At 38.4% G+C, this 13,225-nt stretch overlaps 2 protein-coding genes across 4 annotated transcripts; both read right to left on the bottom strand.

Annotated features, from left to right (window-relative positions):
• Positions 1-60: 60 nt before the first annotated feature.
• LOC108558054 (DENN domain-containing protein 4C) lies at positions 61-8,804 on the bottom strand. 3 transcript variants are annotated; one of them, XM_017914843.1, is made up of 14 exons: positions 8,348-8,804; positions 7,867-8,252; positions 5,541-6,211; positions 5,116-5,482; positions 4,811-4,932; positions 4,178-4,742; positions 3,945-4,116; positions 3,020-3,883; positions 2,671-2,961; positions 2,265-2,351; positions 1,269-2,164; positions 1,192-1,212; positions 853-967; positions 61-786 (listed from the first exon to the last, which is right to left on the bottom strand). In XM_017914843.1, the coding sequence occupies exons 2-14, from the start codon at positions 8,165-8,167 to the stop codon at positions 453-455; spliced, it is 4,806 nt and encodes a 1,601-aa protein (XP_017770332.1). In that variant the 5' UTR covers positions 8,168-8,252; positions 8,348-8,804; the 3' UTR covers positions 61-452. The 3 variants fall into 3 exon arrangements, with proteins under 3 accessions (XP_017770332.1, XP_017770333.1, XP_017770335.1); XM_017914844.1 differs by lacking the exon at positions 1,192-1,212 and having other exon boundaries at positions 8,348-8,803; XM_017914846.1 differs by lacking the exon at positions 2,265-2,351 and having other exon boundaries at positions 1,269-2,143; positions 8,348-8,803.
• A 1,449-nt stretch (positions 8,805-10,253) lies between these two features.
• Positions 10,254-11,727, bottom strand: LOC108558055 (acetylcholine receptor subunit alpha-like 1). The gene is made up of 2 exons (XM_017914847.1): positions 10,774-11,727; positions 10,254-10,707 (listed from the first exon to the last, which is right to left on the bottom strand). Exons 1-2 carry the CDS (start codon positions 11,605-11,607, stop codon positions 10,504-10,506), a joined length of 1,038 nt encoding a protein of 345 aa, XP_017770336.1. The 5' UTR covers positions 11,608-11,727; the 3' UTR covers positions 10,254-10,503.
• Between the last annotated feature and the right edge of the window lie 1,498 nt (positions 11,728-13,225).

The raw sequence follows: 13,225 nt of genomic DNA, 5'->3' as shown, positions 1-13,225 counted from the left end.
TATTGTAAATAATTTCACGTTGTTTTTTGTCATTTTTTGTCTTTTTTGTTGTTGTTTCCATTTTGTGTGTTTTTTTTTTATTTCAGTTAATAATATAATCGTCATAATAAACTTAATCAAATGAATAAAAACAAATCACTAATTCGTTCATCGTCCAAACGTCCTTCATCCTCCTCTTCCTCTCCTATATGTGCACCAAAAAAAATAATAATATAATATAATAATAAATTTAAAAACCTAGCAATAAGTAAAAAATGAAAAACAATTATCGTTTGATTAAACAGAATCACGTCGTAAGTAAAGGCCACGAAATCACGTCGAGATTATTTTCTTTTTTAAATAATTAAAAAAAAATTAAAAATATTCATATATATTTTTTATATCTAAATCGATAAACAGATTCTCTGGGTGTCCTGTCCTTTTGTTTTTTTCTTTTTCTTTACTCTCTTCCTTTATGGAATTAGGAGCGGTTTGAAATATTGCCGACAATAGACGGAGCCCAAGGACAGAGGTCCGTCCTGGATTCCGTAAAGTTTAGCGCTGCGGTCAGGTATGCGCGAATAAGCCGAAGAGTATTCCTTGTCGAAGACGTTCAGGTCTATCGAGGATCTTCCTATCGCTTTGCAGGTGAGGAACAGGATGTCTCTGTAGATGGACCGATTCGTGTTTATCGAGATGCACCTGTCCTCCTGCGATCTCAACGTTTTCTGTCGCTCCGAAGCCAACTTCTTCATGGGATCCGAGAGGTCGTTGCAATGCACCGAATTGACGACGCCTTGCATGAATCTACAACCATCAACAATGTTTCATTAGATATTTTAGTTGTAAGGATCATTATTTTCAGTGTTATACCTCATGGTGTTGTTCTGCTCAGTCGATTGATAGAGCACGTACATGTGTGGTTTATCACCGTGCAGCCGAGGATCATCCCACATACATCGCACACTCACCGAGGCCACCAAATGCTCTGCGAAATATAACAAAGGCAAAGATAAAAACGTGATTACATTTCAAAAACTACTATCATTACTCAAACATTCAATACAAAGTATAAAATAATAGTTACGTCCTTGAAATCTAAGCGGTAAGTATTCTAAAGTCTTGAACTATTCAAACTATTATAAATACTTAATAATACAAACGGTAAGTATATTCAGAAAAAAACTGTGTTCCAATATACTACAAACTTACGTGGTTCCTCTTTAACAGCGGCTTGTAATATTAGTAAACATTAAGATGGATCAAAGTTGAAAGTGACATAAACTTACCTAATGTGGCAAGTTCTAGCGTGAGCGGATCCGATCCTTCCTCGACGGGTTGCATCAATCCGGAGACTTCTTCGCTACTCGCGTCCTTCTCACCATCCTCTTCGCTCTTCCTCTCCTTGCTAACAGTCTTGGTATTCGATTTGCTCTTCAAGCAGAGATTGGGTAGGTGAGTTTGGACGTTGATGCGATCGAAGACCCACACCAGATTCCAATAAATGATTGGATGCTCCTCGACGAACTTCGCCTCGGCCAGACTGAGGTCGCCTTCCTGTATGAGGATGTTTTCGAGCTCCTTTCGCAGGACGAGAGGGTTAAGATACGGCACGCTGAACGGCTCCGAAGTATCCGTGTCTTTTTGCGTTATGGTTATCGTTAGAAGAGGAACCGTGGCCTTCTTGCACACGTGGCATTGCGTGTTAAGGTTGGAGTCTTCCGCAGACCAATTGGACATAATATCCTCGTCGTAAAGCAACGATAAACAGTTGTGGCATTGCGAACAGGACGTCAGGACTATGTCCATCTCGCTATCAGCAGTTACATCGCTCGGGACTGGGAATAAACTGTCGGGAAGAAAATCGCAGTCCTTTAAGTTCGCGTAGCTTCCGCGGTAGCTACTGCATTCTGCAGAGATCTTCCGATGACGCTCTCCTCCCTCGCTACCATCGGTGGATTCTCCTTCAATTCCCTCGGGAACATCTCCGGCTGCCATACGGTCTGCAACCTTCACCGGCGTCGAGTTTGTCGACGTGGAGGAAATCGCCTCCTTTATCTCGTCAAGCTTCATCCAGTTTGCCATGGATGAGGCGGCGGACTTTAGGGAGCTAATTCCGCCTTGGATCAACTCGTTCGACTTCTTTCCAGTCAGACTACTCGGACTGTAGGAAGACGAGAAATTACTGCGTGTTCAGAGCAGTGTCATTAGTTATTTAAGCACATCGAGACAACAATTAGCGTGTTTTTTTTTTGTATGTATCATATATGTAATGAGAAACGTACCTCAAATTATTAATGGCATTTTCGAGAATTTGCTGCGACATTTTCAGGTCTGCCTTGCGTATGGACAATCTAGCTGGTGAGTAACGGCTAAAAGAACAATTCTAGGCTACTACGAGATGCTACGTGCAACATAATATTTCAAATAATAATAAACACTCAGCAACAACTACAAAACTTTCAATATTGATTCAAATCAAATTTATAATTTCTTTAAACATTCCTAAACATGATCAAATGAGGATTGGTCATGTTTGGGAAGTATTTAGTTATCATTAATTTGTACTGAAATAAAATGATAAGTTGTTGAGTGTATAAAAGAAATTAAAATAATCGTATATAATAAGCTTGAAACATGCTCGAATTTGTGATTTGCAAAGCTGCTGTGATGCGACTTTCGTCGACTTACCCGAAATTCATTTTGAAGCTAGAACCTAGACTTGCGAGGCTTGAGGCCACAGTCGCTGCTGGTACCGTTTCGGAACGGTGAATTTTACTTTGAGCTGGTGGACTGCCTTCGAAAGTCGCGGATCTTTGGACAGAATTCCTGAATAGGATGGGTTCATCGGAGGGCATTGCAAAGGACGGTGGAGTTGTTGCAGTCGATTCGGGAGGCGGCGTGATCGTAGGCGGCGTCGGCTCCTCATCATTCAACGCTCCAAGTGGATCGTTTTCAGTGACCACGGTTCTCGGAGATGTCCTGATTGCAAGTATATTATTAATAAGAGTGATGAATATTAGTTTCGTTTGAAACTTACTTGCTGGGTGAGCTTTTTTCGTCTTTCTCGAAAGCTTCGTCTCCGTTGAACTGAAGCGTCCTGGAGCAGGTCTTCTTGTTTTGCTGGAGTTTGTCGATGATCAAAGCGTCTCCTGCGCTTTCTGAACGTGAGAGTATTCTTGGATTCTCGGATGGACTCTCGGGCGGGGTGAAGGCCACGTGGATTGCGTCTATATTCTCCTGGCTATCGACCTCCTCGGATTCCGATTGAACGTTGGACACTGTCGAGTCCGTTTGTTCGGATCCACCGTTCGTAGCACCTTTGACGATGCTCACGAAGCACTTCTTGTACATCCTCTCGAGTGTACCACCATCACCTTGAATAGCTTCGTGCGAGTCCAGCGATGAGCGAGATGCCACTCTGTCGCTCGGATCCAGGAAGGTTTGCGATCCTTCGATGGACGCCGATTGTCTGCGCGTGGCGTGTCTCCTACCAGCGCGTCGGAATCGAGCAGCTCCCAACACCACGTACCTCAGTTTGTTCCATAGCAAAACACTCGAACTTGACTGGGCAGGCCATTCAGCCTCCAGAACACACCGATTGTACAATCCGTAGGTCAAGGCATTGGGTTGGATGCCGGCCCGTTTCATGAGGAACAGCAGTTTCACAGCCAACAGTGGTTTCGAGTATTCCCCGCACAATTGCATCATCAGTCTATAACAAACCTCGTCGCAGGAAAGTTCCTGCTGCGTCGCTCTCACCAAAAGCTCGTAGGCCTGCTGCAGGACGGCACACTCCTTACCTATACTCAGCGACAGCAGACTGGGCAACGCCATGAAGTAAAGAGTATAGCAGGTTCCACTCAAGCACCTCGCCCACAGTTCCGGATGCTTCATATATTTTCTATAAGAAAAAAAAACAAATTTAGTTACTATAAATCAAACATTAAATACAACTTCAGTACTTTGCGTGTTTCGCTAATTTTTGAGCAGATTTGATCTCGTGCTTCGTCCGTCTCGCCATTGGAGATCCCGGTGCCATGGACTGATACAAGGACGACAAATGGTTCCTCTGCTTTCCGGTATTCGTTAACAGCATTGGATCCAAAATAAATTCATTGTAAAAATATGAAGCGTCTGTATAAAATAAACAATCATAAGTTAATTAAAGAATAAATGTTTTCATTATAGTACGAACCTGGCTTCACTGGGTCGGGTGGTAGCAAAAATACAGTCCTCTCGCTTTTATGTCCACCTCCTTCGATTTCCAACAATTTAATGTTCTCATCGTCGTGCGACAATCGCTCAGTGCATTCATCGAAGAAGGCCAAACCCTGATCACCGTCAGCCACGAAGCTGCGTTCCTCGATGAAGCGAATGAACATCTGCGTGTGCATCAGCAGCGAAAAGAACTTATGATGAGCCTTGTCGCGCGACTTCAAGAACTCGTTCAGCTTGAAGAGGGCCTGCGGATCAGTCGTGCCGACGGTCGGCGCTTTTATAATGGGCAACAGGTACGACCTGTATCCCTTCAGGGTCATAGCCATGAACCTCAGGAAAGCTTCCTGGATCTCCAGCTCTTCGACTCTTTCTTTGCGGCGCTTCTGGAATTGCGTCTCCCAATCGCCATCCGCTTGATTGTTGTTGACCCGACTGTTACGCATCAAATTGGCATAGAGTTCTTCCAGCGTGGTCCTCAACATTTTCGCTGCTCTCTTCGGCAGCAGCTTCACGTTTAGGATATTTTTCTGCGCTTCGCTCACCTGCAAACGAAGCATTATCAATGGATCAAATTACATAAAATATTATAGTTATTAATTAAATCACATACAGTAATGGTGTTCGTGTCGAGATCCACGCAGCTGACATCGACAGGTGGATCGTAGAGGTCGAAAAAGCGGGAGTCTACGCCGATTAAGAAAGGCAGAGGTGCGTGTAATACCTCGACCAAACCTGAAATTTAATATCTGTTATTGATATGCCACAATTGCATTACGAATCGAATTAATTTTTATGAATATCTCTTTAAATATCATTCAAGACTATGATTTAAATCGAAAGTTCGCGAATGCTACAAATGAAGCTTAACAAGAAAATTATTGATATTACTAGTAAATAATATTGTGAAAAACCTACCTAATGGACATAGTGGAATGTAGGGGCATTGCCATTTGAATGGGAATAGGAGAGAGGACACAGCTTCGGCGACGGCTGTGAGCGTGTCCGGTCTGAGGGAGTGAATTAATATTTTTTGTTCGGTCAGTGCTAGCAGCAGTAGTTGCAGACTGTTTTCCGGGCCGAGGTTGACCAACAGGTGTTTGAAGCCTGCCGCGCTTCTGGGCAGAGGCAGATCTTCAGGTTGGGTCATGATCACTCGGTTGGATTGGCAATCGGCGGTCAGTTGCAGAAGAGTGTGAGGTGCTGGGAACGGCACTTCATCCAGCAATTGCACGATGTACCGTTCGATGGGAATAGTTTGGGGATCACCGCTAGCGGCAATTTTCTGCAATCAGAACAAACATTAAAAATCATCAAACAAAATACATTTGCGTTTGACTCACGTATAAGAATGTGAGCCATTGCTCGAAGGTGTCCGAGAATGGGAAATGGGATAAGATGCAGATGCACTTGTTCGTGTGCAGCGAGAATCCCGAATCCGGTGTATACTTGAGTAGTTCAGCTTCCTTTTCGGTGAGCCGATCGTCGGGGACTTTCTCGTAGAACGTGACTGCTGAGCCGTAGACCTTATGCTTCGCATCGGATACGGTGAGTACGAAGGTGCTGAAGACTGGCTTAGGTTTGGAGGTTTCGTCGGGCCACACTTCCAGACTAGCGCCCATCGGGAGGCAGAACAGGGGAACGGAATTCGGGAACGGAAAATGGTCCAGGTCTCCCATTGGATACCTGCTGATCACCGACGGATTGTACGTGAGCAATCGCGATCGGTTCATGGACTTTTTGTAGCAGAGAAACACGTCGCTACCAATCAGGCCCTTATTGAGATTTTTATCCAGGCAGCAGAAGGCGTGAGGCGGGGATTCACCCTGACTTGCGACGACAACGCAGATGTCCGTCACGACCAGCGCATTGCACGGCATCGTCGTCGTTCCTCTACGATATGTAATGAAAGTCTGTGCAGTCGAATTGTTCACGTTGGCCACTCGTCCTCCGAAACTGGTCTTCACCACTTCCGCATCTTCCATCAGATATTCCTTGCCATCATACATGACACCTGAAACGCACATATATAAGACAGTATTTTTATGCATCTAATAACGAGAGATAATTTAATTATATTTGCATACTCCAATGCATCACTTCATCTTTAATTCATATCAAAACCTCGGCGTTATTCAATACACAAGAATGCATAGGCGGAAACTACCTTGATTTTGCAACAAAAAAAGAGAACATTAATTGGAATGGAAATAATGGAATTAAATCTGTAACGACGATGAAATGACTTGCATGATTAGGGTCTATTAGAAATATGATTTCCTATAGATACAAGGCTATTTAACCAGGCAGAAAATCGCGTTGAAGAAATCACAAACTATAAGATGTTTGTCAAATCAATTTCTAATGAAAATACTATTAATGAACAAGTCTTTGTTGTTGTTATATAAATAAGTCTCTAAAGTCAAAACAACCATATAGTAGACACAATTATAATCATAGACTTGTTAATATCTCACACACGGCAATTCCTCGTGTTTGTTTTTTTACAAACGTGAAAGAAATCAATTTGATATACAAACTATGGTATAAAAATAAGAAATACAACGTTCGATATTCTTGTAAATTATGAATCAACAATTTCCATTAATAATTGAATCTTAATTACTCTATAAATTATTAATAATTATCGAACACAACGTTGCTGCGAAGTTCAGAAAATCATATATATATATATATGATTATATAAATTTTATATAAATTAAATCCAACAAAGATATAGTTATTTTTGTGAATGTTGACCATTGAACCCAATAAAAGTAAGAATTCAAAGAAGTAATCAATCACTTGTAATTATGCATGTTGTCTTTATAGCATGGAAAACAAATTAAGTATGGTAATAAACGTTTGGAAATGGTTTGTACTGAAGATCTATTTATCATGTTTATCGTAGAGCTTCCTGGAATGCAACAACACCAGATAATTCTGTAAAAGTTGTTTATGATAAAAACACTGTTTAGATTAATGATCTGAATATAAAAAAAAAACTAGGTTTACTAGAGCAGTTGCTTATTTAATTCGTTTCCCTATGGAAATAGGAAAGTTTAATCAATAGAGAGCATGTCCTTATTTGGTTGATGAAAGTACCATCAAACTTACAACTCTTATAATTTATTGATTCATGAAACCACTGTATAACTTGTAATAATAGATTAAGAAAGTGTTATAAGCACTGGATTATCATAATTAATCAAATGGGCTTATAACATTAGCAGTGACATGTTATTAAGATCACTATATTAGAAACTAGGAATAATCAATTTCTGATTTACATATTAAATCTGCATATTCTCTAAACATTAGTGGGTAGATGTAAATATTTTCATAATTAAATGTACTAATATGAAAATAAACATATTGGAAAATACAAAGTCATTAACCTTTTGCAATCATGTTTACATTTATGCTGTGATCAATGCAGATTATTTGAAAGCACTTTCAAAAACATGTTTGTTTTGATTGAAAAGTGCTTGTTGTTTGAAATAAAGAATGTCAGTGGAAGAGATTATTGAAATATGCAAATGCAACAAAATAATAACTGATTTGGCTGAATTGCAATTGTGGCTCAACCGCAGTAATTGTTAATAATTATGCAATTGCAAAATGTGTAACAATGTTTAATTTCAGTAATAATATAACTAAATCACTCACCGATATCAACCAATGGGGGCTTATCACGTCCTCTACGAAAACACAAATAACACTTGATGCTCCTGTAGCTGCCATGATTGAGATCAGCCAGGATTCCCGTGGGTGTTCTTTCAATCATTTCATAGTCCTCAGGCACTGTTTCACCAAGTGTTGGGAACACTACACCGATGTCTGTGATGGGGGCCTGATTGTAGCCGCTCTTGAAGTTGCTGCTGTCAGTCAGAGTGGTGTCATCTAGGAGATCAGTTTCCTCCGTGAGACCAGCCACCACAAAGTAATCAGCAACCCTGCGTTCATCCATCTTTACACTGTTTTTTTGTATCAGGAGAGGAAATTAGTTTGTTCTGTTCCAAGGTCTGCTTGATCTCATGTAAGGCACATTGTAGCTGAAACAAAGGAGAATCAGTTGTGTGTCTCCATGGTTGGACTGATTTTGAATGCCAATTGCGAATCTCGTCTTTATTATTATTATTATTCTTACCTGAGCAGCAGCAGCAGCAGCCAAAAAAACGAAAGAAAACAACTACGTATGAGTCATGCACCGAATCTACGTTGAAACTTCTTCGGTTCTTGAGTGGTCGTTTCTTGGGACGTTTTTCTCTTCTCTTTTCTTTGCTTCTCTCTCGTTGGCTACTCTCCAATCCACCTGTGTTCCTTGCTTCACCACCGAAACTTCGCCTTGATCTACATAATAATTCAGGTGTTCGACGAAGTCGTTTTATGCATTATCAATTCTTTCTCGATCTTCCTCTCCTCCGCAACCAAAATAATTTGATCGTACGACTTGGTGTTTGTGGATAGTGTTTTGGATTGACGTTACGATTATCACGTCCAGCACTTCTTCATCCAACGCATAGATGGTACTAAACATGTTACCAACATGCACACGGATTTAGATCTGGTCCATCCACGCACACAGCTTGAAGACAAAACGGTCTATTACGTAACGCTGTTGTTTATCTGGGATTAGTTAATTTATATTTGCAGTATAAATAAATAGAATCAATGTCAGCTCTGTCCATCCAGTTGCATAACTTAATACTTCCACGTTTGAATTTTCAAAACCTGTTTTCCTTGTTATCAATAATTATATAATTAACATATACTGATACAATATTCAATAATTATCAACATTTATATTGATTAAAACCCTTTACCAATGTATTATTTTTAATTAAATCAATATTTTAATAGTAATTATTTTCTAATTAACTGCTAAATAAGTTGCCTATATTAAACTGCAACTTTTGTATTTATTATAATTTACTAATTAAATAATTAGCTTAAATTAGAAAAAAAACACAAAAGATTAATTATAAATTATAATTTTAGCAAACAATACAACAATAAACAAAAATGTGATAAATTATACTAATAAATATATTAACTTTTGTAATTTATTTAATATATAAAGTAAACTATTAAAATATTTTTGTGTTTGGATTAGTTTAATTTATTGCATTAATCTTTCTTTGTAAATTAAGCTTAGATAATTTAGTTACTTTAAGCCCAATTTGAAAATTAAACGATAAAATTTTATAGTGTAATAAACTGTGTAACAGAGTAGATTTTTTACTTTAAATAATTTAAATTGTAAATATATTCAAGCTTAAGAAATTCATTATTTCAGAGATTGATTTAATGAAAATTAAATTTGTAATTAGTAAAGAATACTTACACGACACGTTTAATTGTATGTATCACAGATGACTTGATGATTGATACTAAAGCGAGTTACAGATGGAATTTACTATGCGCTTATCATCGCAGATAAACGTGGAGATAGGTTTGTTAGTATTTACAGTTCCAATGAAGTCATACGCAGCAACCTGTACATAGTCATTTTCATGAATATAATGAGGAATAAAAAGTGTAAATCTACTTGGAAAGAAATGATTCAATGATCCTTCCGGTCGAATCATTTCCCAGCCTGCTGCTTCTGATAAGATAACTTTGCATGCAATTACATTCTACTTCCATGGCAACACGTAAGTAGTAAATAAATAGATGTGTGTTTAATTTACAAATATCGTTTTATTGTCGCATCACCAATGATCTTGTTGATTCTTGTTTTTTGTTTCTGTTTCGCAGTTCTTCATATCTTCATCATCCATCGTTTTGAGGCTCGGCGAGATCAGATCAGCGCGGACCACGAATAAAATGGATTGTTAATGTAAAAGATTTATTCAATATTTAATGTCGTGTGTGACTATATACTACATTCATTAATACTTTTTTTGTCCTCCAATAAAAATGAAACAGCGTTTAACATCTCATAATATATAATAATTACAATCATAATAAATATCGGTTCCATAACAAAAACAATTTCATCATCATCATCATCATCGTCGTCGTCGTATCATGTATTTTTTTCCTTTCCAATTCACTTATTTTCTTTCTTTCTTACCTTTACTTATACAATAATAGTAATAATAATAATAATCTTTATCATCTATGTTTAGTGATTATCATCGTTTATCGCATCAATAGAGTTAAATGATTCCGTTCTGTGAAAGAGTTTACAGAGTGTGTGTTGTGTTTTGTGTGTGTATGTGTTTTTCTTCCTCCTTCTTTCTTTCTTGGAGACCGTACAATACACCATAGTCCTCCTTGGATCAATAACAAGTAACAGGTTTACAATTCTTCCGGTACCATTTTGAGCAGGGCCATCTTCTTCTTCGCCACCTTCGAGATGAGAATGTCTATGGGCTTTGTGCTGTCGTACAACGAAGGCGCCTTGAAAATAATCATAGCGGTGCCGATCACGCAAGCCAACGTGAATATCCATAGGAAGAGTCTGTCCAGCACCATCGCGACGTACTTCCAATCTTCTTCTACCTTTAAAATTACAAATAAGATATGAATTTAGTTATTATTAAAGAATTTAAAGTAAAATTTACTTACATTTTCAAATTTGTCTTTGTTTTTTACATGTTGAGCAATAAATTTGGAATCGGCTATCGTCTTCTCCATGTCGTGCAAGGCTACCATCTTGTCGTACGAGGGGCTTCCGTCGCTGATGCCTTCGAGGGTGTTCGTCCTGCAGCTGGCAGGACTGTAGAGTTCGTCGTCACCACCGGAGAGCGGCATCGCTGGAAACGGTGGTTCCCCGAAGCAGGGCCCCATTCCACCGGAGGCCGCCACATCGAACCTGGACGGTGGCGGAATGCCTAGGTCGAAGGAGCTGTCGAAGGAGCTCTTGCACTTGTCCAGCATCGACGGGACGTGTATGACATCCGTGAGGACGCTCTCCGAGCCTTTGTTGTCGTCCTCGTCGTCGTCCTTCTGCGGACGTTCGATGAATAGGAATTTAGGAAGCACACCGATGAAGAAGTACCGCACCCACGGTGCGAGCTTGTGCGTGACCGGCGACCGGAAGTTCACGTTGAGCACGGCTATCGTGATGACCACGGAGAGCGTGCAGAGCAGCATCGTGAAGAGCAGGTACTTGCCCAGCAGAGGCACCGTGATCGAGGTGGGTGGAATGATCTCCACCAGCAGTAGGAAGAACACAGTAAGGGAGAGTAGGATGGAGATGGAGAGCGAGACCTTCTCGCCCGAATCGGATGGTAGGTAGAAGACTAGAATGGATAGGAAGGAGATGCCGACGCACGGGATGATCAGGTTCACTGTGTAGAACAGCGTCTTCCTTCGCAGCGTGATGTTGAAGATGATATCCGGGTACGGTTCCTCGCAACAACTGTAAAACTTCTCGTTGCGCTGCGCCGGCACCCGCATTATGTCCCATTCCACTGATATGTAGTAGTCCTGCAGGTCTATCCCCACGGCTATCTCGTTCGAATCCTGCGTCTGGGATAAATGCCTCAAATCAACCTAAAACACAATAAAATCAACATCATCAGTCAATAGTGAAGAAGTATTCAAATATACAATAGTTAAGAAGCATTCAAATGTGAAAATTGATGAGAAAAATTGTCACAAATGAAGATTAATTGAATATAAATAAGTACATCAATTGATAAAAGAAAATTCTATCAATTATTTAATTCATTTATTTCTCATAGTAATTTGAGACCAGACAGTTACAACCAATTCTTTCAAACTTATTGGGAAAGCAGCAATCTCGTTTACGAAACGTTCGGCCCACTTTTTCCTATCGCTTTTCTCCAGCAAAGCAAGTTGAAATTGTTATTGTTTTCATTCGATTTTATTGGAATTGTTTTCATTTAGTTAAGTGTAGTAGACGTTCACGTTCCATCCATTTCCCATTCTCGGCAAAAGAAAAATCAATGGAAAATTATACCATAGAGTTTTCAACAGTCATTAAACTATCAGTTTTCATCATTATAATTTGTTATGTATTCATTTAATATTTCTTGTTTTTTATTCAAAATCTTGTAAAGTAAGTTGAAATTGTTATTGTTTTTATCCATTTTCCATTTTCAGGAAAGAAAAATCAATGGAAACTTATACCACAGAGTTTTCATTAAACAGTCATTAAACTATCAGATATTAATAATATTTGATTAATATTTAAAGGTTTTTATTCAAAATCTTGTAAAGTAAGTTGAAATTGTTATTGTTTTTATCCATTTCCCATTTTCAGGAAAGAAAAATCAATAGAAAATTATACCATAGAGTTTTCAACAGTCATTAAACTATCAGATTCCATCATTACAATTTGTTATGTATTCATTTAATATTTCTTGTTTTTTATTCAAAATCTTGTAAAGTAAGTTGAAATTGTTATTGTTTTTATCCATTTTCCATTTTCAGGAAAGAAAAATCAATGGAAACTTTTACTACAGAGTTTTCAGCAGTCATTAAACTATCAGATATTAATAATATATGATTAATATTTCCTGTTTTTTATTCAAAATCTTGTAAAGTAAGTTGAAATTGTTATTGTTTTTATCCATTTCCCATTTTCAGGAAAGAAAAATCAATGGAAACTTATACCACAGAGTTTTCAGCAGTCATTAAACTATCAGATATTAATAATATTAGATTAATATTTCCTGTTTTTTATATAAAATCTTGTAAATTAAGTCGAAATTGTTATTGTTTTCATTTAGTTAAGTGTAGTAGACGTTCACGTTCCATCCATTTCCCATTCTTAGCAAAAGAAAAATCAATGGAAAATTATACCATAGAGTTTTCAGCAGTCATTAAACTATCAGATATTAATAATATTTGATTAATATTTCCTGTTTTTTTATATAAAATCTTGTAAAGTAAGTTGAAATTGTTATTGGTTTCATTTAGTTAAGTGTAGTAGATGTGTATCCAAATAGGTCTCAATCCATTTCTCATTTTCAGGAAAGAAAAATCAATGGAAAATTATACCATAAAGTTTTCAGCAGTCATTAAACTATCAGATATTAATAATATTAGA

This window comes from Nicrophorus vespilloides, unplaced genomic scaffold (genome assembly GCF_001412225.1).
Source record: "Nicrophorus vespilloides isolate i.1.1-1 unplaced genomic scaffold, Nicve_v1.0, whole genome shotgun sequence".
Classification (NCBI taxonomy): domain Eukaryota; kingdom Metazoa; phylum Arthropoda; class Insecta; order Coleoptera; family Silphidae; genus Nicrophorus; species Nicrophorus vespilloides.
This window is presented reverse-complemented; position numbering and strand designations above follow the sequence as displayed.

Coding starts and splice junctions, on each gene's coding strand:
- LOC108558054 (XM_017914843.1), bottom strand. CDS start 8,167: ATGGATGAACGCAGGGTTGCTGATTACTTTGTGGTGGCTGGTCTCACG. Junction 2,962..3,019: donor GAAAAAAGCTCACCCAGCAA/GTAAGTTTCAAA, acceptor ACTTGCAATCAG/GACATCTCCGAGAACCGTGG. Junction 2,352..2,670: donor AGCTTCAAAATGAATTTCGG/GTAAGTCGACGA, acceptor TTGTTCTTTTAG/CCGTTACTCACCAGCTAGAT.
- LOC108558055 (XM_017914847.1), bottom strand. CDS start 11,607: ATGCGGGTGCCGGCGCAGCGCAACGAGAAGTTTTACAGTTGTTGCGAG. Junction 10,708..10,773: donor ACAAAGACAAATTTGAAAAT/GTAAGTAAATTT, acceptor GTAATTTTAAAG/GTAGAAGAAGATTGGAAGTA.